Source organism: Pipistrellus kuhlii, unplaced genomic scaffold (assembly GCF_014108245.1).
Source record: "Pipistrellus kuhlii isolate mPipKuh1 unplaced genomic scaffold, mPipKuh1.p scaffold_m20_p_17, whole genome shotgun sequence".
Taxonomy (NCBI): Eukaryota; Metazoa; Chordata; class Mammalia; order Chiroptera; family Vespertilionidae; genus Pipistrellus; species Pipistrellus kuhlii.
Window position 1 is genome coordinate 26,921,884 of NW_023425482.1, and position 25,159 is coordinate 26,947,042.

General features: G+C 49.7%; 1 protein-coding gene and 1 long non-coding RNA gene across 4 annotated transcripts in view; one reads left to right on the top strand and one right to left on the bottom strand.

Moving 5' to 3' along the window:
- Positions 1-2,412: 2,412 nt before the first annotated feature.
- Positions 2,413-25,159, bottom strand: part of NUP93 (nucleoporin 93) — a 77,141-nt gene continuing 54,394 nt past the window's right edge. For 2 of the 3 annotated variants that reach the window (XM_045582843.1, XM_036440367.2), the window contains 18 exons: positions 24,511-24,639; positions 19,104-19,178; positions 16,868-16,957; positions 15,041-15,180; positions 13,229-13,361; positions 11,869-12,026; positions 10,855-11,020; positions 10,509-10,602; positions 9,589-9,780; positions 9,079-9,205; positions 8,923-8,995; positions 8,604-8,648; positions 7,196-7,312; positions 6,354-6,472; positions 5,449-5,566; positions 4,951-5,034; positions 3,493-3,621; positions 2,413-2,852 (listed from right to left, as the gene is read on the bottom strand). In XM_045582843.1, coding sequence (XP_045438799.1) covers positions 2,742-2,852; positions 3,493-3,621; positions 4,951-5,034; positions 5,449-5,566; positions 6,354-6,472; positions 7,196-7,312; positions 8,604-8,648; positions 8,923-8,995; positions 9,079-9,205; positions 9,589-9,780; positions 10,509-10,602; positions 10,855-11,020; positions 11,869-12,026; positions 13,229-13,361; positions 15,041-15,180; positions 16,868-16,957; positions 19,104-19,178; positions 24,511-24,639 — 2,100 coding nt within the window. In that variant the 3' untranslated portion in view covers positions 2,413-2,741. Of the gene's footprint in view, positions 2,853-3,492; positions 3,622-4,950; positions 5,035-5,448; positions 5,567-6,353; positions 6,473-7,195; positions 7,313-8,603; positions 8,649-8,922; positions 8,996-9,078; positions 9,206-9,588; positions 9,781-10,508; positions 10,603-10,854; positions 11,021-11,868; positions 12,027-13,228; positions 13,362-15,040; positions 15,181-16,867; positions 16,958-19,103; positions 19,203-24,510; positions 24,640-25,159 lie in introns of all 3 variants that reach the window. The other variant, XM_045582844.1, reaches the window with a different exon arrangement.
- LOC118720468 lies at positions 13,361-16,056 on the top strand. The gene is made up of 2 exons (XR_004988446.1): positions 13,361-13,679; positions 13,804-16,056. It is a non-coding gene; the product is annotated as an uncharacterized LOC118720468 (long non-coding RNA).

Below are 25,159 nucleotides of genomic sequence, written 5' to 3' on the forward strand. Positions count from 1 at the left end.
GCCCGGGCAATGTGGGCCTTCCGCCAGCCCTCCTTGCACCCAGTTTCTTAAAGATCTGGTCTTGATCACAGTGAACCCCATTTCCACCCCTTCCTCGCCTCATCTCCCTGCAGATGGTGCAGCTCTCCAAGTTTCCTTCTTGCAAGAACCTGCCCTGTTTTAGGGACCCCAAGAGACACTCCTCCCCTCCTCCCTTCACACACGTGCCTCTTAAGGACCCCGGGCTGAGAGTCTGAATCTACGCATGGAGCTGGATCAGAGAGCGTGGGGAGCTGGAACAGAGGGCGTGGGGTGGCTGGCACAGGCCAAAGCTATTTCAAAAATCAAAGTTAGGACAGAAAATTCTAATTCTCCTTAGCAACGTGGCACCACCAGCACTTGCACGTAGGCGATCTCGGGAGAAGAGGACTAGAAGCAAGCCCACTTTTTTTGACTTATGCCCAACTCTGGGGCGGGGGCCTGGTGACCTGGCTATCCCCAGCTACTGCCCTGGGCTGTGCAGCAGCAGAACTCAACTTGGGCTGGCACACCAGCGGGGTCTGGGCAGCCAGGCCCTGGATGGCCGCCAAGCATAGCAGGTAGATGCAGAGCAAGGCAAGGAGGAGGGCAGATCATCTGACACTTCTTTTCAAAATGTTTTAGTAGGTGGTTTTCAGCTTTTCCCTACCCACCTGTGCACTGAGAAACGAGTGGCAAGAAGACAGGCTGCCTGCCCGCGCCTCCCCATCTGTGTAAAGGACTAGAGCACTACCAGTCAGGATTCTGCTGGAGGCCCAGGGCTTCTGCATTCAGCTCAGGAGGATGAAGGATGGGGGACATTCAGGACCCAAAAAGAGCCTCATTTTGCTGACCTCTGACAGTCCTGAAATGTAGGCATAAAGGCTGTATTTTACTGGTTGAGTAATAGCATAAGTTGCACGCTCAGTAGAAATTTCCTAAGGAAAGCCTCCCGGCTTGCTGGACACAGGGTGCAACCTCCGTCGCCGACTAGGATGAGTCCCATCTGTGGGGGGCCTGCCGTCGCAGCCTGGGGTTTAGTCAGCACCCAGCATGCTCGTCACTTCCTGGGTGGCAGGATGGGAGTTTGGGGTGATACGAACTACCTAGTAAGGGATGCCTCGTGGAGAAATGCCATTGTGGAATTCAGTCTAAAGCAGCAGGACACTGCACATCTGCAGGTAATTGCTAAGTTTAGTATTACGGGTTTGATCAGTTTACTCAAATGGAACAGGCAGGGGTGAGAGTGCAAAGAGCAAACAGTCCTCTGATTAAAAAAAAAAAAAAAAAATCCACAAATGCTGGCCTCCTGTGGGAAGGAGTCCGGAGCAGTGCTCACGTTAAGCCACGCCCGAGAACTTAAATGCTGCATCAGAGGAGTGACGGCAGTGGCTGCGCCCGGCTCCGAAGGCTCGAATTAGAGGGCACGTTCGGAGGGCAGGGCCAGGGCCCGCTCCCAGCCAGGGTGAAGGGCACTCGGGCTCTTTGAATGACAAAGCCAAAGGATTGGCCCAGAAAGTGCTCACTCCAGTTTCCTTTGAAGTGAGGCAGCCACACCGGCTTCATTAAAAAAATAAAAAAATAAAAGGAACATCTTGAAATCAAATCTCCAGGCCTCTGAAAAGGACCAGCTCCAGCCAGTGCCTCCCTGGGTGTCTCTGAGGCGGGCGGGAACCCTGATTCCACGGGGCGAACTGGACTCCTCCCTGGAGGATGAAGGTCTCTCGGGGCCGCGGTCTCGGTTTCTCTGGGTAAAAGGTAAAATCGTGGACCAATGTCGAGGGACAAGATTTAGTTCCCCAAACGGGTGAGCTTCGGATGGTGATGAAGCTATTAATAATAGCCTGCTACAGGATCATGCCTCTGGGCTCACAGCATCACCTTGGGGACCAGAAGCCCTGCACCCTCAGCCTGTCTCTCCGCTTCTCTAGACCAGACTCTCACGGAGGAGCAAGCACGGTCCCATTCCCTCCGCAGTATTGCCCAGGCCCGGGACTGGGGCGGGAGGAGGCCGCTGCTGAGGGGCAACCTCCGCTCAGGGACCACATGCCCAGTGACCATGCCCGATGGGACTGTGAACGTGCCCAGCCAATGGGCTTCACTGACCACCAGAGAAGGGAATAAGGGGCTCAGAGTCCTCCAAGGGGAGCACAAGGCCACCTCCAGTGGGACTGCAAGAGAACAGCCTGCAGTGAGTCCTGGAATCGGAGCGAACTATCTGGAGGGCGGTCTTAGGTCACCTGGACCCCAAGGCCACCTGAGAAGAGAGGGGACCCGGAGTGCCTGATGATCCCTGATCTCAACTCCCCCAAAGGCGAGGCTGCTTTCCCAAAGAAATTGTGAAAAACGAACCATGACCCCATTATATGAAATACTGTATCTATTGTAAATAACAGTAACGGCCAGAGCCTTCACTTCCTTGCTCATGTTGGGTTAATTTTTTATCATTTCAGGTCGACCTGACCCAAATCACAGACACCTATGGCTACAAAAGCCTGCCATTCTCTGGCCCAAGAACTACTGAAGACATCTCTCATACAAATAAAAATTTAAACAAAACTTCAAAGGAAAAAAAAGAAAAGAATGTGAAAAGAAATACAAATCAAAGAAATTTATTGGTGTTGACAAAAAATACATAATACAAAAAACAAAACAAAACACAACGGAAACAAAACCGGAAACCCACCCCGCGGCCCACGTGCCCGAGGTACTGACAGCGTGTCCGGAGCCTGCAGGGCCCGCGCCTAGTTCATGAGGACCTCCATCTGCACCAGCCTGGCGTTGGTGTCCCCGGACGTGCGGTAGGGTATCATCCCAGCAAAGGTAATGAGGGCCCGGGCTTGACTTCGGAGTTGCTGAGAAAGGGAAGACGAGAACGCCGTTACCTTTAAGGCGGGGTGCTGTGCTGGGACCGCCAGCAGGATCTATCATTTTCTACCCGCTGGTGCCAGGGGCAGGTTCCGGGGGAAGAGGGGAGGAGAGACAGTCATGTTCTTCCGCAGGTACAGAGTTAGCACAGCCGTCCCAGGTACAGAGTTAGCACAGCCCATCCCAGGGCCCAGCTCCAAGCTCTCCTAAGCCAAGGCCAGCTGGGTCTGGCAGGCCAGCTGCCTCGCCTGACAGGTGACGGCTGGGACACAGGCCCGGCCTCTCCCCTGGCTGGTGCCTGCTGCTTCCCTGGGGAGCAGACACAATGCAGCCCAGGCCAGCTCTCGTCCTCTCTCCCTCTTCCCTTTCCTTCCTCCCACTCCTTCCTTCCTGACATTAAGTGCTTGGCACACTTGTCTGTCTGTCTGTCTGTCTGTCTGTAGCTGGGGAAGAACAGCCATCCCATTGACGTGTGATTTCTTCCTGGAGGCTCCTGACCCGCTGCTCCCAGGTTTGCCCGGCTACCGGGGGGAACGGGGGAAGGGCAGCTGGGCTCGTGCGGCACGATGGGCGGCACACCAGAAAGGCGGCTCTCCGCCATGGCTCTGGCCCACCCGGGGATCTTACAGAGTCGTGGTCCTCGATGACGCGCTGGGGCCTGGAAGCCGAGGAGGGACTCGTCCCCTTGAGCCGCTTAAACTGTGTGAATAGGATGTTCATGGTGGCGAGAAGTACTTCTGAGAGGTTGTGCCTGATCTGCAGAGAAACACAGGAAGTCAGGAGAGAAACCCAGCCGGGGCCAGCAACGGGAGCGGGCCTCCAGGCAGGCCTGAGCACACGCATGCCTTCAGCTGCCGGGTGGAGAGCGAGTCACCAATAGGTAGCCCACGGCACTGAAATGCCAAGTGTGAGAGCGAAGCCCAGTTGGCGCCGCTCAGAAGGTAGGTCCCTCCTGTGACCTGCTTTATGCCCCGGTTCCTGGGCAGGCAGTGAGCCAAAGCAGGCTGAGCACATCTGACCAGCGTGTGAGCTTGGACTGGCCGGTAGCGTGATCCCCAAGGAAAGTGTGGGTTGGATTGTCAGAGGTGGGACGCTCCTGTCTCAGACTCATCAGACCGTCTCCTCGGACCCTCAGCCCTAGCAGAGCCCTTGGGAGCATCTAGAGAGGCAGACGCTGGTGCACTATGTCACCCAGGACACAAGGAACAATGCATCCAGAGAAGGCAAGAAACAACAAAGACCAAGTGGCTTGGGAGGAGGGGGAGAATGACAGCAGCAATGGAGGGAAGGCTGTGAGTGGCTAGACCTAAGCTGTGTGGACCACAGCAGGCAGCCGCCCACCACACGTGAGAAGCCAGCCCTCCTTGCTCTGCAGCAAAAGCTATTTTTATAAGAGGGATTGTTTCTGAGAACCAGCTCTAGTGGAAGCTATCAGTGACACCGGGACAGGCAGCTCTAGAGAAGACTCCTAGCCCGGCTGCCCATGGAATGAGGGGAGTGCTGGGCCGCAGCCCAGACCAGGGGAACTGGACTTTCTGGGCGCAGGGCCCGGGCATGAAGACTTTTCAAGCTCTCCTAGCGAGTCCAGCATGCAGAGGAGCTGAGTGCCCTGGGCTAGATGGTGGCAATGCGCTAGAAACGCTGCAGAGACGGTGGCTCCGGGCTCCAAGGCTGAGAACTGGTCCAATGGCCGCTGCACCTGCTTCTCAAGACCAAACAGGTCGAGAGGCCGGGAGGAAGTGGGCCGCAATGCATATGCTGTGCACCCAATGGAACTACTTAGAGAGGATCCCAGAGCAGCACCAACACACCTTCTACACAAGTGGGTGACAGACCTCACAGGGTCAACCAGACCCGTTCCTCCCAAGAACATGTCTGATCAGTGACATGACTGTGTTTTCTGAGTCAGAAACTAATCTGAAGGAGACATGTACTCACAGAAAAACCAGCCAGGATGTGGGAAGCTGAGCTCCTCTCAGAAAACCCAGTCTGGGCACTGACGTCCTCAGACTTAGTCACTAGCTACACGGAAAGGACAGCTCTGGGGAAGTGGGGGCAGAGGGCAGGCTCAGTGAGAGGCCTCACCTCGTCACTGAAGTTCCTGAAGGCGGCCACTCTCTCCTCCACGCTGTCCTGATTCAGGGGCACCAGCTTCAAGCGATCAATGATCTGTTTAAAACAAAACCCACCAGCCCGTGTGACACACGCATCACCACCGTGTCAGCCCCTGAAACACAGCACCCAGCACGCTCACCACAGGCCACCCCTCACACCCAGAGGCTTTGCTGCCAACTTGCTGACTAACTTCATTCCTGTCCTCACTGCCTGAGGCCATTTTAAAACTCAGATTTCAAATTCCTCTGAGAGCTCTCTGTTTTCAGACTAAAAGGGAAAGGAATAGAAAAAAGAAAAAGGAAGCAAAAGCAACACTGAAATCCCCTTGAAATTTCCGGTTTCACACTTGTCCTTCAGTTGCAGGCAGACTGGTGACACTTCCTTCGTTTTCAGCGACTCCCATGAATGATCTGAATTTTCCAAGGGCATGTATTAACCTGCACTTCAAACACCCCTCCTGACACTCACGTCAAAGGCTCTGTCAATATGGCCACTGTGATATTCATCAAAGAAGGTAATCAGATCCAGCAGGAGATAGAATGTGGAGTCCACAAATTTATTTGCACTGACTCCCTGAGCCCTGTACCTGCAAGACAGAGAGAGGGAAGGGGTAGGACAGATTATGAATTCCCGTGCAATCTGGAGCTTTAGGACAGCACCTGAGAACCAGCACCTGAGAACCGTCAGAACCTCCAGAACGCTACATGAGGTGAACTGAGGAGTGGAACATGGGGTTTTCTTTTTGAAATGGCCGAGCTTTTGATGGTGGATCTGATATGAATCCTCCTGCAAATATTTGCAGGAAGCAATGCTCTCTAGCTTCAGCCACCATCTCTGCACCCACACATCCAGGAAGGATGGGGGTCCTGAGGGGCTAAAAGCCCAGCGGCCATCCCTGAGGACGGAGTGCTAAGTGGAGGTTTCTCATTGGCAGAGAGCGTTGTCCTGTGCTGCCCCAGGAAGCACCACAGCTCAGCTCTCTCTGGGCCCTTTGTCAGGGTCATCTGCAGAGGCTCAGCGGTGGCTCTGCCCAGCCTGGGAGTTAGGTCATCAGTTCGACGACTCTGTTAGCTCCCGGGGGAAGGTGCTTCTGAAGCGCTGGCCACGCCCCTCTAAGAACTGCCCCGTCTGGCCAGCACTAGCTTTGCTCCCAAACGCCTCTGGGATGGCTGACAATAGTAGAGAGTGCGGGATTAAAATGCTGAGAAACCCTTCCATACCCTTCTTTTGGGGAAAAACGTTAAGTCTGCCAGGAAACAGGAGCCTGAGGAGCTGCTGGAATGGGAGTCGGAGCTGCGCTGGAAACTGCTGTTACTGACAGATTTGGTGGGCTGTGATCCTGGCCCTGGGCATGGCATCGGCGTTGGCCTTACCGTTCCGCGATGGAGAGGGCCATGTTCTTCAGCCTCTCCTTGTTGGACTGTGGAGCGCTGATCTGGGGCACGACGGGGCTCAGCAGTTTGTTCATCAGCTCCAGCACCTTATCAGCATTCTGTTCCATGTTTTAAGGTAAGGAAGGAATCAAATAATCAATCGAAGGCACTAAGTAACCACACAGAACAGGGGACGTTCTGGGGTGGTGGTGGACACGCTCTGGATCTTGATCTGGGGGTAGTTACACCTACAGAACCATCTTGAAGCTGTGCACTTCATATCCACACTGGTCTACCTCTTAATTAGACCTCAATCAAAACATCTCTAAATTTAAAAAGAAATGAAGTGTAACCCTCTTTTTGTCCACTCTTCTGTTGATGAAAGAAGATATAATCTTTTCTAGGCTACACCCTCAGCAGCAGCCATATGTGTTCTGAAGTGGAAACCCTTATTCCTGGTCTCGGAATACCTCAACTGCCTCCTGCTCCCTACGGCGCCCCGATCACAGCGTGTCTGCGCTGCCCAAAGGGTAGGCACCAAGGCATTTCCACCAGTAGCTTCGCCATCAAAATGTGACGATGCTTATTCGGCTGCCAAGTGAGACCACAGCTCAATGCCTGCAGGACATCCTTACAATACGCCACTCTTTCTTGGCCAGAAATACGTCTCGGGCAGAAATAATTCTGTAGAGCAGACTATCACCCCGATCGGACCACAGATGCCTAAGCACCAGGGAGGGTGCCGTGGCAGGGGGCGAGCAGCCCCCCACCCAAATGTCTGTGTGTGTAACGCCCAGCAGCACAGACCCATTAAGTACGGGAAGAGGAAGGGCGCACTGTACCTTGGCAAGGTCGTAAAGCTTTGCGGCTTCCTCAAACAGTCCTTTATTTTCGGCCACGGAAGCAACTTTGTTGATAATAGGCTTCGTATCATTAGTAAACTTATCTATGACTCCAGGCTGACAAGACAGATGATAGATGGTAAGGGAGGGAGGGAGAGAGAGAGCTGAGTGCACAGAGCTGTTACTGTAAAGGCAGAGAAGCACCTGGGGTCTGAAAACCACTTTCACTGAAAACGCTTGCCCTGGGCATACACACATTTCATCGGCTGGGCTGGGCTGGGCTCGGCTTTCGTGGAAACAGGAGGGTTTGATAAACACATGAGAGGGAACTGCGCATGGAGAGGGAGCACAGAGGAGTCAGCAGGAAGACTGTGCTTTCTACTCTTCCAAAATGACCACAGTGTGGATGACTTTAACTTTGCTGATGAGCAGGCACCACGGGAGGGGGATCAGGAAACTCTGGGAAAATATTCGAGTCTTAGATTCGCTTTCTAGGACAGATGGCGAAAGAAACACAGTGCTCAAAATATACCCGGCAAGGAGTATCAGAGTTTTTTGTGTGTGTTTTTTTAATTTAAAATTTTCAAATCACCATCATCACCAATCTCATGCAGGTGGTCAGGAGAGCATGAGAGCGGCCTTAGGAGCCACAGAAAGCCAGGGCGGAGCTATCGTGGCAATCAGATTGCTAAAAAGCCCCTGACACGCTCAGCACAGTGCTTGGCAAATGTCCTGCTCGGGCAGCATGGCCACTGCCATCAGCCTGCCACCGGCCTCCCTTCTCTGCCAGACGGTGTGAGCGCTGTGGGCTCCCCTTGATCTCTGGGTCCTAGCCACCATCTCACAGGTGAGGAAAGTGAGTCCCCGGGAGAGGCACAGGAAGTGTGCTCAATGGGGTCAGGACTGGTCTCCAGGGCAGGGCCTCTGTCCCTGCTCCTGAGCCACCCAAGGAATCGCTGAGGCTCACGGGAGCAGCTGCGTCTCGGGGACAGTGGGGTGCTGAGCCCTCACAAGTACCTTCTGAGAGAGGCCAAGCATATTTCTAACTTTTCCATCTGGGGAGAGTAGGTGTGGTAATCAATCTTTTTTCTTGCATATTTCCTGAGCCAAGAATAAACAGTAATATAGCCTTCTCAGCTCCTAAGCGGCAGGCGTGGACAGATAAGTACTTTGCACATAATAAAAAGCTACCTAGTCACCAATTCACATACTTTGAGAAACGAATGTGTGTGAAATCAAGGTCATCATTTGGGGCCTGTAACAGCCATGCTTTGTGTTTTGAACTAAGCAACTCCATTCATATCTACACCTTTATTAGTACCTTGAAACCTAAAGTCTAACTGTAATCTTTGGACAATCACAAATCTCAGCTGCACACGAGCACATCTCCAGGGTGTGTTTAACCCACCTTTCTGCTCCCATCATTCTCCAGTTTCCCGAGGATCATGTCGAACTGCGGAGACATAAGTGTTTACTCAACTTACTGGACAAGATATGCCCATAGTCCACAATTCTTTGGGGACCAAAGAGGGGAAGGAAAGAGGGGAGGTGGGAGAAGGCTTACATTAACTCGGAAACAGTGGGACTGAATCAACATTTCATTGTCAGAAACCAAAGAAAATGAAAAAAACCCTGGGTCTTCTCCATCGGAGTCATGCTGAGGGTACCCGGTCAGCGTGAGACTGTACGCTGACAACCATGGGTGGGAGAGGAAGGAACCAACATACCTCTCGGCTCTCGATCACAAGCTCGCTCACACAGCGTAGAAACATGTTTTCTCCTTGACTGTCTTTCTCGTCCCTGTGTGGGGCAAAGGCAACATGGTTTCTAGTTTGGACTCGAGGTCACAGCCCGCGAAGTGAAGGGTCAGGAACAAGTTTTACCTGAGGAAGTAGAAGTACTGGAGGGCCTCCCTCGGGTCCGTGGACTCAAACTTCCGGGTGTAGAGCATGAGGAGGCGCACGAAGTTCAGCCGCCGCATGCAGGGGGGATCGCCAGGCTCATGGCTGACTGCAGGGGGGGGGACTGGTCACAACCAAGCTGTCCCTCGGATCCAGGCAACGACGGACTGTGGGGGTTGTCTAAGGACTCAGCAGCACTTAGTCCTGCAGCCCAGCCAATGCCGGCCAGCTCTGGCCAACCCCGTCACCACCTGTCCTCAATTTCTTCCCAAGCGCAGAGTGGAGACAGTGGGACCCAGACTCATGACCTAGGCCCTGCTTCTCCTGCTTTTCCCCCAGGCAACCTGCCAGACCAGCCACTAACCCAGCACTGTGCACGGCACTGTCGTCATGGTGGGTACCATCTGCCCACCCTCGTTGGCTGCAGGGATGTGTCCATTGCCACCCCCTGGGGGATGGGACATGGTTATGCTGCTGCCACCAAATACTCACGGAGTTGCGCACTCTGTCCGGAGGACTTCAAAAGCAGCTTGAGCTCAAAGAGCACGAGGGCCACGTGGACGGCATGACAGCGCAGCCGCTCGGTGCGGAAGAGAAAGGCGATGGCCGCCTCGAACTGCGCGGTCAGGAACAGCACTTGGAAGTAGAGGAAGGGCTGCTGGTTCACTGCGAAGTGGGACTCGCCTGTGGGGGGAGATGCAGCCCACTCAGAGGGAGTGAGCCTCCTCAGCCTGTGCCCTTCAAGGACCTCTGGGGGGTGGAGGGGCTGGGCACAGAGCACTGCCACGTGAGCCCAACCTGGTTCCATGGCCTTCTCTAGACCCTACAACACACTGCCAAGTAGGGAGCGTGTTGTGAAACCCAAGCTGCTTGCAGTAGGTGGGAGAGAAACAGAGTTCAGGACCTTAAAACGGAATACAAGAGGGCTGCTGATCGCCTTATCCTGATGAAGTCCCTCAACTAGGAGAGGAACGAAGACTGCAAAGGGGCTTCAGATCACTCAGAGTCGAAGTGACTGAATTCAATAACTACTGACCACTAGCTGGATTCTTTTCTTCCAGGATTCTTAAAGAATGTGGGGGGGGGGGGGGGGGGGTTCTCCCGCATTTGTGCTCTGATACAGCCACTGCAAGATCTATGAGAAAGCAATAGACAAGTCCCCTTTACGCCTCTCCCTGAGCAAATGTCGATCAGAGCAGTTCTAGGAAAACAGCTACTGTATAGACCATAAGTCACAACACTGCTGAAGGCCACATGGACTCGATTGCGATTTTAAATCCTTGTGCTAGGCTGTGTTTTGAAGATGCGGGGGGTCTGGAGGAGACAGAGTTCAGAGGTGAAGGATTTTCCAAGAAGAAGAAAATAGTGACCTTGGGTGAACGTGGGAAGGAGGTTAGTTCAGGGTATCTTACCGTAGTCTTCCAACAGCTGTTTCTGGAACTGCGAGAGAGTGAGCCTGTCCTGTGGGGAGCTGGTGCCATCATCATCGAAACACACTTGGTTCAACTAAACCCCCAAGAGAAACAGGTGCATTGGTACGGAGTATGTCCTGAGCCAGGCGGGCAGCTGCAGCTATAACTGCTCAGGTGCTGTGCTAGTGGCGTGGTTACCAGTTGGGAATGACACAATAAGAAATGGAGCCAGGACACAAAAATCCACTAGCCCGGTCGCCTTACTGGGTCATACGTTAAGCAGGTAAAATCTGCTGGTAGAACTCAGGCAGAGGGAAGGGGCCTGGGCAAGAAAAGCAGCGCCTGCCTTTAACCACAGGTAGTCCTCGGTTTTGTCGGCCACTTCGCTCTGGTTGTCAGTGACATCACACCTGCCGATGATGCAGTACACGGCCCGCTTGTAGGGGTCTGTGTTGTTCCGGAGGGCCCTGCGGTAGTGCAGGCGGAGCTTGTTCTCTGTAGCCGGGGACAATCTACAGACACAGGGAACAGACAGAAACAGTCACTAAGATCCTCGAGGGCATCTGAAAGCACCCGTTCCCAATGGCGTAACAGTTAGAAAGTCTTCCTTCCCGCAGGTCACAGACTCTGTCCTGCCACCCTGAGTCCCATCACTTTAGTCTGCAGGGTGACCGCCTGCCAACTTCCTCTCCAGCAGAGGCTTCAGGGTGGGGCAGAAACGTTGGGAGTGAATACTCCTCCCCTCTCTCCACGGCCCTCCACAGTGAAGGACAAGCAGAGTCCCTTATCCACGGGGGATCACATCCCAGATAAACACTTGCATGCAAATCCTTGCCTCCGGGGCTCCCTCTGGGGAAACCCAAGAACATCAACCCTACTTTACTCTCTGATACAAACCAGACAGGGGTTTATGGCTTACAACTATCTCTGAACAAGGCCTCATTAACATTGTCAAACAAATTCTTCTACATAAAGTCCATATATTTAAACTAACTTCTAATTCTAGCCTTTGAGCTATGGAGTGCATGACAACATACCGGGCTAACCAGAAAAGCACTAAGTGCTAATCAGTGAATCATTTTGTAAGCACCCTGCTGTGCCTGGGATTTGCAGAGTAAGTCCAATCATGCTCCCACCACAGCCTCTCCGGCACTGGAACAGAAAATTCCTCAAACACAGATGCGTGAACGTCTGGAAATGAGGACCAGAACGGGGCTGGCTCTTCTTCTAAGGCTTTCAACTGTTATTCCCCAGAGTCTCCTACTCGCCCTCTACACGTTACTTTTCCTCAGTAGACTTAGTGTGAGCCCTGCAGAGGGAAAAGAGAGCACCGCTCTGAATGCGCCATCCGTCACCGTACCTTCTGTCCTTGCTGTTCATGTATTCCTGGAACCAGGTTTTGAACTCTCCCAGCTGGTGCTGGGCTAGGTTGACCACCTGGGCGGCAGCCAGCAGGTCTCCGCAGCGCATGCAGTAATAAATCAACGCCCACACAGGGTGGCCTTCCACCTCTCCGTCCTGAAAGAGGAAAGATGCTCAAATACACACACAAAAAAGCCCCGACAGCTTTCCGACATGCTGACCCTCAGCTAAGTCCTCTCCTGTACTGGGTCCCTTAATACTGACCATCCCATTAGGCGGGCACCATTCATGGCCTCCTCTTCCTCCCTGTTTTATAAACAAACAGAATGAAGTGTGGCCACGTGAAGTATTTGCTCAAGGTGAGCTCCCAAGTGGCAGTCTTGGCTCTGAAGCTCTTCCTCTAAGTCACTCTGTGCCCCACCCGATTCAGAGCTGCCCGTCGTTTCTCCACGGGACCCAGCAGCCTCAGAAACCAGGTCGCGTGATCGGGGACAACTTAGACCAGCATTCCTTCAACCCCCATAAAGAGGGCTAAAGACGTCCACTGGCCAATAAGAGACCATCTTTTTCACTCTGAGTTTATAAAACTCAAGAGAGGTGAACCACAGACCTCCTTTCTGGCTTCTCCATCCACCCCTGCAGGACTCTTTCTTTCTAAAACCCAGATCTTATCATATCACTTCCCCACATAAACCCCTTTGAGCTGTTTACATACGAAATGCTTAGCCTGGCACTCAAGGCCTTCTCTAGCCGGCTGCAAGCTTGCCACGCCTAGCACACAGCCAATATTCCAGATACTCTTTCCTGCCTCCATGCATCTGTTCATACTGTTCCCTCCTTGTGGAATATTCTTTTCCATGTCCCAGGCTGGTGAGCCCCTGTTTATCAAGCACAAGTGGGAACCTCACCACCTTTATGAAGCCAGCCTCCTGTGTATCCCAACACTCAGTAGCACTTTCACACAGTATGATAAATGATTCAGTAATTCCCCCAACGGGGCTGTGAGCTGAGCAGAGGCCACACCCTAAGAACCATATGGAACTCCATTCTTCTAGCTGTCAGAGCCAACAGTCTCAGAAGTCATCCCTGACTCTGCCTCCTACACCCACTTTCAAGTTCTTCAAGTCCCACTGGCTCTGCTTTCAAAACACATCCGGAACTCAGAACATCCTACGCCCCGGTCCCACACACACATACCGAGCTGAGCAAGTGCCATCATCAGCCGGACTCCTGCACTCCTAGCCTCCCAAGGCCTCCGAGCTTCTCTCCTCTCCCTCTGGTCTCTTTTCTACACCTAACTTCATTTTAACGGAAAACTCTGGCGGTATAAATGATCACACAGAGAAAATTGCCAATACCTGAAGTCCAGGCAAAGGAGCTGGCAGTTTAATGTTCAGGAAACTTCGAACCAACTGGTAAGTCCCAGGCACACCGCCCAGCTGGGCCTGATGCAAATTCCCAAAGACCGTCACGAGGGTGTAATTCTTATAACTGGAAAAATTAAAAGAAAAAACTAAGGAGGCTGAAAACCCATATCACACACATCTTTGTCCAAATCCATGGCAGTGGACAGACGACTGTGAACTCTGCAGGGCGGGGCCTGGACGTCCGCCTGACACAAAGAGGAAATGGTGCATATTTAATGAAGTAAGCCGCATTACTTATGCAGTGGGCAGCGGATTGTGGTAACGATTTCTCATCACTGCAGATACTCAGCAGAATCCCTGGAGGAATATAACTATGGACTTCAAATGCATTAGGGCTAATGTGCAGAATAATAATTGCTGCAGCTCACAGCCTAATGTTCTAGTGAGTTCTTTTTAAACCTTTTCTTTGGAAAAATGTCAACCTACAAAAATTTAAAAGAATAGCACCAGCAAAAATACTTTAAAAGTGAGTATAATTATTCTTAAAATATTCGTTTTATCAACAGGTGACAGTGAATCCTTTAAAAGAATGCCAGCAGGGAACAATGCCGCCAGAGTGAAAAAGAACACGTTACAATAATGTGGACAGGAAACCCCAAATAGCTCCAAGAGCTGCTAAAGGAATTACTGGGATAAGATAATTATAAAAAAATGAAGATGGTAATAATAGTAATAATAGTAATAATAATAATAATAATAATAATAATAATAAAGGGGTGGGGGGTGTTGCTTACCAGATATAAAACCAAAGAACACAGCCTGGCACACTGGCGAAGGCAATCACCAGTGTTAATGGAGGCCAGTGAGTTCAACGTACCCCCCATGGTGTTCATTTCACATAGCTACTGTACAACACAGGATCTGATATAAAAACTTATTCTCTGCTGACCGAGTCTGAATTACCTCGGTTACACCCAGGAAGCTTTATGAGCTCCTAATGAAGTATTATCCTGTTGATTAAGGGGACCCACTGCCAGGCCGCAGGCAGCTGCACAGGCCCCGTAGCAAGGAGCTGAACTGAGCGGTGCATTCAGCTGGGCTTTTCTTCCCCAGCCAGCAGAGCCCAGCACCCTGGCTCTGAAACAAACAGGGTCTGCGGCCCACTCATGACGGCCCCTGCTGGCCAATTCAGAACGGGAAGGAGTGCCCACAGGGAGGGATGAATGGCACCAGCCCTACCAACAAAGGGTATTCCCAATAGTTAGGGCACAGCCACAGCCCCCTCAGTGACCAAGTCCAATTAGTGAGGGGGTGGCAAAGAAACCCAGGCACAAATCACAGCCATAGCAGCTGGGCAGGACTGGACTCGGGATTAACTGGCTAGAACCAGAAGGAAGAGAAAGGACCAAGGGGCCTTCCTAAGGTTTAAAGGTGGCAAGACTGCCAGGTGTGAAAATTAAAATGCTGAGCAAAGACAAAGGAGCCTACGAGTCATTGCTGAGCCGCAGGAGGGAACAGGATCCCGACCTAAGGCACTTGGTCTAGTAATCATGTTATCTCCATACGGAGAGGCAGCCGGAGGAGAAAGAGAAGTGTAACAGTGCCCCCACCTCCCACGCTTTTTCACTGTTGCAGAACTAGTCCTGACAGAGAAATGCTTCAGAAAACAGGATCATTCCCCTTGGACCTGCTGCACTTGTTTGAACCCAGCTACAGAGCATTTAGCGTAAGGACTACTGGACACGGGAGAAGTGAGGGACTTCCGGGCACTTTAAAGCTAGCCCCGCTGTGCCGCCGCCTCACCTCTGCTCCAGGTACCGCAGGGCCTGCCTGACCAGCTCCATGCGCACTTCCACGCTGCTGCGGCTCTTCAGGGCATCCATGGCCGGTGCCAGCAGCACGTCTGTCATTTGCTTTACCATGGTCCACAGGTCAGAGATGTTCTGCACGTAAGTAACGGCACGTGACAATGCTGTGGGGCTGGAGAGAGTGCCTGGCTCTTCCTCGCTCGGACCTGCTCACCGCAGGCAGGCAGGCCACGGAGGGGGCGAGGCTAACGGCTCCTGTCGGAGGCCCCCAGGCTACGCCCAGCACAGAAGATGCACCTCTGCCCCGCCGCCTGCCAGGCTTTCACCTTCCGACAAGCAGCCTGTCCAAGCTGGCTGCAGATCAATGATGATCCCAGGCCTGACAGAACCACCCACATGCTTAAGACCACACAGAACTACAAACAACACTGAATCTCAGTGGGTTATCCCTTAAGAGAGAGTGGATACTTTTATAATCATCCAACGCGCTAGGAGTTTGAACTCAAGTAGCTGCATTTCGGTCCTTACAAGGTCGTTTCAGTTTGGTAAGGCTTCAAATGAAAGCTTAACCTAAATAATGTTTTGTCCTCCGGAGACTCCCCAGGGCCACTGCTCTTGGCCCATTTTGGGTAAAAAGCCCCCCCCTTTCCTTCCCACTCAGTCCCTCAGAAGGCGCCTCCCGAGACAGGAGCAGGGACAGGAGCGGCCGTTCTCGCCCTTGTTACCAGCACACAGCTGGGCTCCTCTCCCAGCACCTGCCTGGCTTACATCTGCCTGGAAAAGTGTTCCCGGAACCTCTGCACTATTATAAGTAAGAATCCTTGGACGAGTAGGGAAAAGCAGGTTAACACTGTTCCAAAGGGAACAAAACCACACCCTACTTTCATTGTCCTCTCCAAAATTAAAACTGAAAAAATCCACCCAAATGCGACTCTTCCTAGCTGGTGACATGGTAGGTGAATTGCGTACTTTCTTCTTTAGATGTTTGCAGTGCCTTATATTTTACTATTTTAAAAAAAGCAAAGCTGGATGCATTTCTGAAGGAAAAAAATCTGCCTGCTTACTGCCATTATATCCTTCCTCTTTCCTCCTTCCTCCTGGACCCCTACCAATCCAGCCATCCACATAATTTATTTCCCCCCTGGGGGATGAAATTGGCCACGATGAGAATAAAGAGGGGGAGGCAGAGAGCAAGGGAACCAGCAGCATATGAAGAGATGAACACCCCACCAGAATCATGTTCACGAGGCTCACGGTGTGAAGACCACATACATCACCTACACAACACAGATCCCATTAGTCTGCCTAAGGAGGGAAACCAGTGAGGGAGGAGTTAAAGCCAACAGGACTTCAAAGCAAACACAGCTCAAGAACTCCTGTGGCCAAGAATTGATCCTGGCTGAACCTTCTGAAGATGCATTAAAAATACATGTATAGCACCATCATCAAAAAACCAACCCAAGATCTAGCCGGTTTGGCTCAGTGGATAGAGTCTGCAGACCTGAAGGGTCCCAGGTTCAATTCCAGTCAAGGGCACATGCCCAGGTTTCAGGCTCGATTCCCAGTAGGGGGCATGTAGGAGACAGCCAATCCATGATTCTCTCTCATCACTGATGTTTCTATCTCTTTCTCCCTCCCCTTTTCTCTCTGAAATCATTGGAATGTATATATATTTTTAAATTATTCACAATACAACTCTGAGGAACAGTTAACCTTTATCCCATGAACCGTGTTTCTTCAGCCCATTTCTGCCAAGTCAGCAAGCTGCTAATCCCCTCTGCACACCGGCCCCAGGTTCCTGCTCGGTGGCTCTGGGCCCTACCTTATCGTCCAGCTCTGCGACGGAAGCGCAGAGGTCCACGAGGTTAGGCTGCAGGTGCCCGTTTACGATCTTCTCGTTATAGATATAAATCTGAAATAAGGAAAAGCAAAGGCACATTTCTATTTTCGTCTTCTTTTTAAAGCCTCTTGAAACCGTGCTTAAGCCAGCTCCTGCCCCACAGTCAGCCAAGTTCTGGCCTGCCTGTCCTTCTGCTGTCCGCCCTGTCCAGTGGGCAAGGCCACAGCCCTCTTCCCAGGTGTGTGATTGAGCAACAGCATCTGCACAAAGAGCTAACTGCTCCCCCACCCTTCCAGACACCTGAGAACTGGGAGCAGGGTGCTCCTGGGGGCGCACCGCAGGCCGTTCCGTGCCTCTGCCAGCAGACCCTGAGCCCCAGGGGGCAAGGACCACAGGGAGAGGCGGACGATGGCAGGACCCGCAGCTGCTCCCTAAGAACCCGAGGCAGAGTTTGGTAATCTTTCAGCAAAGGGACGGAATGGTCAGGCCCAGGGCTCGGGGACTGAGTGGGGAGGTGTGACCGCAGCCCTCCCCAGGTCAGAAGAGCAGCTGTTTGGAGTGCCCTTTCTCCTTAGCAAATGTTCCCAAGGAAAAGGAATTATGCGATCTTTAAGGTATGGAGAAACCACTATTACTATGAATTACATTTTAAAAGAACTAAAATAATGATTGTGAAAACTAGCAAGCTCTAGTCTTTACATCTGAGGTCCTTGCTCTACCAGGAATGGAACAAGGCAGTGATGTTAGAAAACCGGGAACCCACCGCACCTACTTCCCTCTGCCACAAACGGGGGTGCCACCACGTAGCCTCTGGGGGCTCTGCAAAGGCTTAAAATGGGTTTTAACCTGGAAGGTGGTGTGGATTCACTCGATGAGCAAAGGGGCCCTCCCCGCTTTGCAAGGTACTATGTTCAATCTGGGATGGAAAGATCCACTCCCCACCTAACACTGTGGTGTACTCAGGGCTGGGAATGTGAGTTCTCCGAACCCCCGTCTTCACAGATACAGAAGACTCAGCTTCTCTCTTCAGAAGCTTACTTGTTAGGCCTGAACTCCGGTGGTGGCTGGGGCATTGGAAGGAGTCTGCCAATGAAGGTGAACTTTAAAGGATGTAGATGTAGCGGGGAGGGGTCTCAAAACTGGAGCGGAAAAAAGAAATGAGTAGTAAAAGCTGAGGGATGTGGAAGGAGGGGCTGGCTTTGGCTGCCGGGTTAGAAGTGGCCACGGTATACTGAGACTTAAAAAAAACTATTTAGAGCTCTTCTCACCAAAGGGTGTAAGAGGGATGGAAGTCTGCCACCCTGGATTCAGGAAACAATTTCCCCTTTTTGATACTCTGTGCGAGGAAGCAGCAATTTGGAATAAAACATACAGGTGGCCAGCACTGCTTTATTCAAAAAGTCAGTTCCAGCCCTGGCAGATTTGGCTCAGTGGATAAAGCATCAGCCTGCAGACTGAAGTGTCCCCGGTTCAATTCTGGTCAAGGGCACATGCCTGGATTGTAGGCTTGAACCCCTCCTCACCCACCTCCCTGTAGGGGGCGTGCAGGAGGCAGCCAATCAATGATTCTCTCTCATCATTGATGTTTCTCTCTCTCCCCCTTCCCATTGAAAATCAATAAAAATATATATTTAAAATGTCAGTTCCAGGTACATAGTGTCCTCAGGGCCTTTTCAGTCCAGTGAATCCCCGTGCTCCCCACACCCGCAAAGTTACCTCAATCCACACCCATACGATGACATGGTCATGATACACAACTGGACCATGGTCCCACAATAGTGTGAGCTTGCCCACGACAACATTAGAAAGTGGTGAGTACACGATGCTTATGAAGCAGAAAAGCATTTAGAAAATTTCTCAGCACAGGGTGAAGAGGGACTTCCCATAATACCACCAGCCTCCCAGGTAATCCAGTTAATAGAGAACTCCATTTGCTAAGCAGTGCAGTTACCCAAGGCTTTACTGTGCATGGGCTACTGCCAAGTGCAAAATGAGATGCCTTGGCCATATGGAGGCAGAGTTCAATTTCCCTAAACCAAATCGGAGTCAGTCAATTAGCCAATTTGATAGAATTCTCCAGTGGCCTAGACGGTAAAATATTAACAGTCCTCTGAATGAGGCCTCAGGGTTTGACTTTCACATGAAGTCTCTGCTCTCTTTTACTCCCCAGGGGGCCCACATTTTCCCTGGACTCCATCTTCCTAGAGAGAGTGCTCACCTGCCGGGCATAGGCCATCTCGATGCTGTCCAGAGAGCTCCGACCAGGGGGTCCCACATCGCTGATGTAACTTGGCTGGAGACGAATACACATCCAGAACTGGTTAAGAACAGCATTCAGTCATATAAACAAACAAAAATTATATAAACACATGCCTGTCTTTTTAAAATGTTTTTATTTGAGAGAAAGGAAGAAAGAGAGAGAGAGAAACATCTATGAGAAATATCAATTGGCTGTCTCCTGAATGCCTACTAAGTGCTAAGCACTGTCTTAATGTCCATGTATTCACTCCGCAACCCTATGAGATATGTGCCTTCACCGTATCAGTTTTACACATGGAGACACCAAAGCACACAGAAAGCAACTTCCCAAGGGCACTCCTATAGGAACAGTGGAACCATGGTTTGCATCCGAAGTCAGCACCACACTGCCGGCCAGGGCAGCTAGGCACAACTTTCCAAGGACAGCCATTGAACGGCAAGAGTGGTTAGAAATGCTGGCTCCACCACTCGCTGGTGTGACCTGGATGGAGTATACTGCTCTTTTTAGCTATAAAACAGGAGCGGGGCTGAGATGCACTCACAGGTCTGTGAAGATTCAGTGGAGAGAAAAGCAGTATTCACAACATCTGTTGTGAAGAGTAAGTAGAAAGAGCTCAGCATAGTGTCCAACACGCAGCCAATAAATGCTAGCTGTTCTCATTTTAAACAAAAAATAAAAACAGAAATAAACTCCACATTGAACAATAGACAGATAGGGACACTACCGAAACATAACTTAAAATGTTTTCCTTTGAGCTGGCTGGAAATTCTCATCTGGTCTTTTTATAAAAAGCACATTCCTGTATGAACAGAAGCCCAGCAGCTCGTTTTCGACATCTGGACTAATTGTGAGTGTTCGCAGTAACGGAGCGGAGGGCTGTTCGGTAAGACCACCGTTCTGGAACAGCAAGTCTTTTTAAAGAAGAGATCTCCATGCCTGTTAATCCCAGCGACCTGGGGAGGAATGAGGCGGGGGATGGCAGGGGAGCAGTACTAAAATATTTGTGCAAGGACACAGCTGTTTCAGCTAAATACACACAAATAGCCTTGAGAAACATTCTCCAGTACTCAAAACCTAATTTTTAAAATTATCCATTTAAAAAGTAGTTGGTTTTCAGGCTTCAGATTTCCATTTAAATTAATGTTGCTTAATGCTCTTGTTTTCAAAAGCACCTTTCCTTCATGTGTCCTTGGCCCAGCCTCTATGTCACCACACATAGAGTCAATTATCCGTCCACAGGATGTGTACGTGCACATTCCTGAGCCGAGGAACCAGCAAATGCTTGTTGGAATTTCAAAGCCAGGGGCTGCTTGAGGCTGGGAAACCAGTATACGCTGTTGGAATGTCACTGCAAACTCCTCATACTTATGGGTTTCTCTCTCCGGGCCCAGAGTGAACACAGTGGGGGTGACAGGAGCAGGAACCAGAGATCAGAAAGACAGGGAGGGAAGATGGAAGGCAGGGCCAGAGAAGGGGCTCGCCCAGGAGTCTAGAGAAATGTGGAGAAACAGCCACTTGTGGGAGCACAGCCATGATGCGGGTCCTTTCAGAGCAGATGGTGTTCCCAAAAGAGTCATTCTAAGAGAGCACCCCAGAACAGGTGAGGTGTGGCTGGAGTGGCAGGAGGGAATTACAAACTTTTACACTTTTGTTCAGAGTGTATCCAGGGATGAATCAAACTCTTCCCAAGGAGGCCACATTCTAGTCGGGGAGAAAAGCATGGGAACTAACACTCCTAGGAAAACAAGTGCAGAATAAAGAGGAAGCATGGGGATACTACCGAAGAAAGGGAATTGGCTTTATGTGAGCTCAATGGGGCCAAAGTGATGAATTGACAACGCTGGCTATGAAATCTGAACACAGAAACCAGTACTACTAGTGCAACTCAACACTGAATTTAAGACATCCTGGTTTCAGAAATGTTAAAATGTGGGAAAGATACACATATCTTTCTTGGAATTGATGAAATACGGCACTAAGTCAGTTATCAAAATCAGACACTATGGCCATTTATGCGGTTCACACATCACTGTGTGGAATGTGACCTTCATTATCTATAACTATTATATTAAGCTACAACTGGTTTCTCTACTGAGCATTTTAGTGGCTAGGCTAAGACATATTCCAGACCATATATTAAGGACCATCCACTGACTATGTCTAATTCCCTTACTGAGGTTAGATGATTTACCTGTGAGTGCTGTTTTTAAAGCTGGCTCAATACATCAATTCCCAACACTGCTCATGCCCCCTGTGCTGTCATGTCAGCCGCGCCACATGGACTAGAGGCAGGAAGGACCAGGTAGGGTACAAGGACTCTTTGCCAGGAGCCTCTTTCTTGCTGCAAAGTATATCCTTCTTATTCAGCCCAACTTGAAAAGTTAATAACAATCTTCCAATCTCTACCTTCCTTTAAAAAGCAGACCTCTTTCTTCAATGATGTCCTAAGGAGATTAACTTCCCAAACTGAATGTATGCCACTGAAGCACCATTTCCCTTACTGGAACTTGCCAGCAACAGACATGAGCAATGTGTCACTGCTCTTCTATTATCAGATGGCTTCGGGGGAAATTTTTCAGGAACCACCATATCCTAGCTCATTTTTGCTTTAAAAAAAAAAAAAAAAAAAGCCTCAAGCCTCTCTCTATATTACATTACCCAAATGTGAACACTTTCCTCCAAATGTAAGGTCAGCTCAAAATGACTGGAAGTTTCCTTCCTAACTAATGACTCTGTGGATTCCAACAACCATTTCCCTGATAATAAATACTTAAAAAAAAAAAAAAAAAGCAGGTCCTATTAAAATGATTAAAATAAAATAAACGTTGTAGAGCTCACCAAATTATAACAGTCACCAAAACTGCCGCTAGGATGTGCTGTGTGCTCTGTGCCAGCACTGGTCTAGGGCTTTATACAAGCCCCACGTTCCTTCCAGCTCTTCAAGAGAGAACCTGGATTTCAAATGCCGTCTCTGGCTCCACACTATGTGGTTTCCTATAAGAGGGTAAAGAAAGTGCTGCCCAAGTGAAGATGCTATTACCTTTCCATTCCTTTGGAGAAAATTATGTGGAAAAAGCCTGTAAAAACACATGGTTCCACATATCCACCAGAATGGTTAAATTTAAAAGGACAAAATGTTCACAACAGCGCTATTTATAAAAGCCCCAAACTGGGAACTATCCAAATGTCCATCAACGCCAGAATGGATACACAGATTGCAGTTACACTGTTCAGCCGTGAGAATGAATGGCCTACAATGATATACAGAATGTTAAGCAGAAACAGGAGTACATATTGTATGACTTCATTTACATAAAGTTCAAAAATAGGCAAAATCTCTCTCTCCCCTCCTCCCTCTTCCTCTCCCCCCCCTCTCTCTCTCTATATATATATGCGCCTAATATGCAGATTTTCCCCGTGGAAGTTTGGCCAGGAGACCAATCGCTCACTATATGTGCTGACCACCAGGGGGAGGTGTGGAGTGAAGGCTCTGATCAGCCCTGATCACCTGGCCAGGCCTATGGACTCTACCTGTGCACCATTTTCGTGCACCGGGCCTCAATTAATCTGTGATGTTAGAAGTCACAGCAGTGGTCCCCCTGCTGGGGGCAGTGGGGGTAGTAACTGAAAAGGCATATAAACGAGGAGGACTCTTGGGTGCTGGTAATGTCCTGTTTCTAATCTGGGTGTGTTCCATTTGTGATCATTCACTGAGTTGTATTCTTAGGATGTGGGCTTTTCTGAACACGTTGTACAATACTTTAGGAAAAAAGTTCAAAACAACAACAACAAACAATAAACCCACAGGGGTTCATAAAGCGGCAATTTTCTGAATAACCTGGGGAGAAAGCCACCACACCATTCACTGGCTTTTACAGCCAACCCACCCACTCTGCTAGGTGTCACAGAGAACAGCAAATGCTGGTAACTCCCTTCCCAAGGTCAGGGAAGGGAGAGTCTGCTAAATAGACTAGTCTATTTTTAAAGAATAATCAAGAAAGAACATCTCATTAACAGCTTATAATTACTTCCAAATCCCAATACAGACCACAACCTATTAACACCATTTTAAAAAATGAAGTTTATAAAGCCATGAGCTATTCTATTTATCTGCCCGGACTCACAGGAAATTGAGAAAGAAATATTAGGTTGATCAAGGGCTTTGGACATTAGTTCTTCCTTCCCAAGACTCTGATTGGAGTCTTGACGTCTTTGAGTCTAAGATATGTGAACAGAGCCTTAAGGAGTAATTTTCTAAGACAAATTACTTTAGCACCTTTTTATTTGGGAGCTAACTTAGTAGAAAAACTGGTTTTTAAATCAGGAATAAATCTATAGATATGGGATGTGTGAAGTTATCCTGCAGGCATGACAAACTGCCAAGCTACCCACCCTTGAAGCAGACTTCAACCGAACATGGTCTAGAAGGAGACAATCCTGTGTCTCACCAGCATATTACACATCTCTCTGAGCCCCAACTATCCTAGCTATTATGGGAGAAGTACGCTAACTAACCATAAAACAACTTTGGGAAAAATAACTTATCGAAAAGCATTGATAAAAATATTTGAAATGTCTAACACTATAATTTTCATAACATTATAATTTTTAATCTGCACCTCTAAATTATCTGAAACTGCTTTTTACAAAATATAGGATGGAGCGGCCATTATGGGTCAGGTTATCACTAATCTGCCCAATAACCACATTTCACCAGTGAAGACACTGAAGGTCTGCAGGGTTAAATAACTTGGTTAAATAATTTGGACAAGGTCAGTGGTAAAACTAGAATTTGAACCCAGGGCTGTGCTCTCCCCACACCAGAGAGGCAAATGTGTGGCAAGCCACGGTGTCCCAGCACAGGGCAGACATCACTAATCAAGCCACAGTGTCCCAGCACAGGGCAGACATCACTAATCAAGCCACAGTGTCCCAGCACAGGGCAGACATCACTAATCAAGCCAGTGTCCCAGCACAGGGCAGACATCACTAATCAAGCATGACATTCTTCCTACTGATCCTAACATGTAGCCGCAAATAGCTTGAGGCTATGATGCATATTTGAGGTCTTCAGCAGATGATAATTATTCGTTTATTTATTAATATGCTTTTATTGATTTCAGAGAAAGGAAGGGAGGGGAGAGGGAGAAAGAGAGAGATGCAATTAATGATGAGAGAGAATCATGGATCAGCTGCTTCCTACATGCGCCCCACTGGGATTGAGCCCACAACCCAGGCATGTACGCTGACTGTAAATCGAACCATGACTTCCTGGTTCATGAGTCAATGCTCTACCACTGAGCCACACCAGCAGAGCTACCTCCCGTTTTTATTAACAGTGTTTCATCTTCTGGGCCCAACCTACCTCACTTTCTTGAGTAAAGTCCAGGGCATCTTCTCCTGATGCCAGCAGTGTGTGGAGAATTCGCTGTTTCACTTGCTCCCACTCGACCAGCATTGACTCTCGATGGTACTCTTCAGCCATGCCAAATGTCTGTCAGAGACAAGCAGGGAGAGGCAGCCCAAATGAAAAAAGCAAAGAATATGGTTTCCATTAAGCGCCCCCCCCCCAATCTACTATCTGTCCATAAGTAGAGATAAAGCAATTAACTTTAAAAACTACCCTTAAAGAGTTCACTGATGTGAGTTTGCAATATACCATTTTATCAAATCTAACACATTAAAAATTTTTAATTGTGATAAAATACACATAACAAAATTTACCACCCTAACCATTTTTTAGTATAGTCAATGTACCGAGTGCCTACACAGTTCTGTGCAACCATCACCACATCCATCTCCAGAACTCTTTTCATCTTGTAAAACTGAAATTCTGCACCCAGTAAACCATAACTTCCTATTTCTTCTTCTCCCTAGCCCCTGGCAACCACCATTCTACTTTCTGTCTCTATGACTCTGACTATTCTAGCTACCCCTCAGAAGTGGAATCATACAATATTTGCCTTTTTGTGACTGACTTATTTCATTCAGCATAATGTCTTTAAGATTCATCC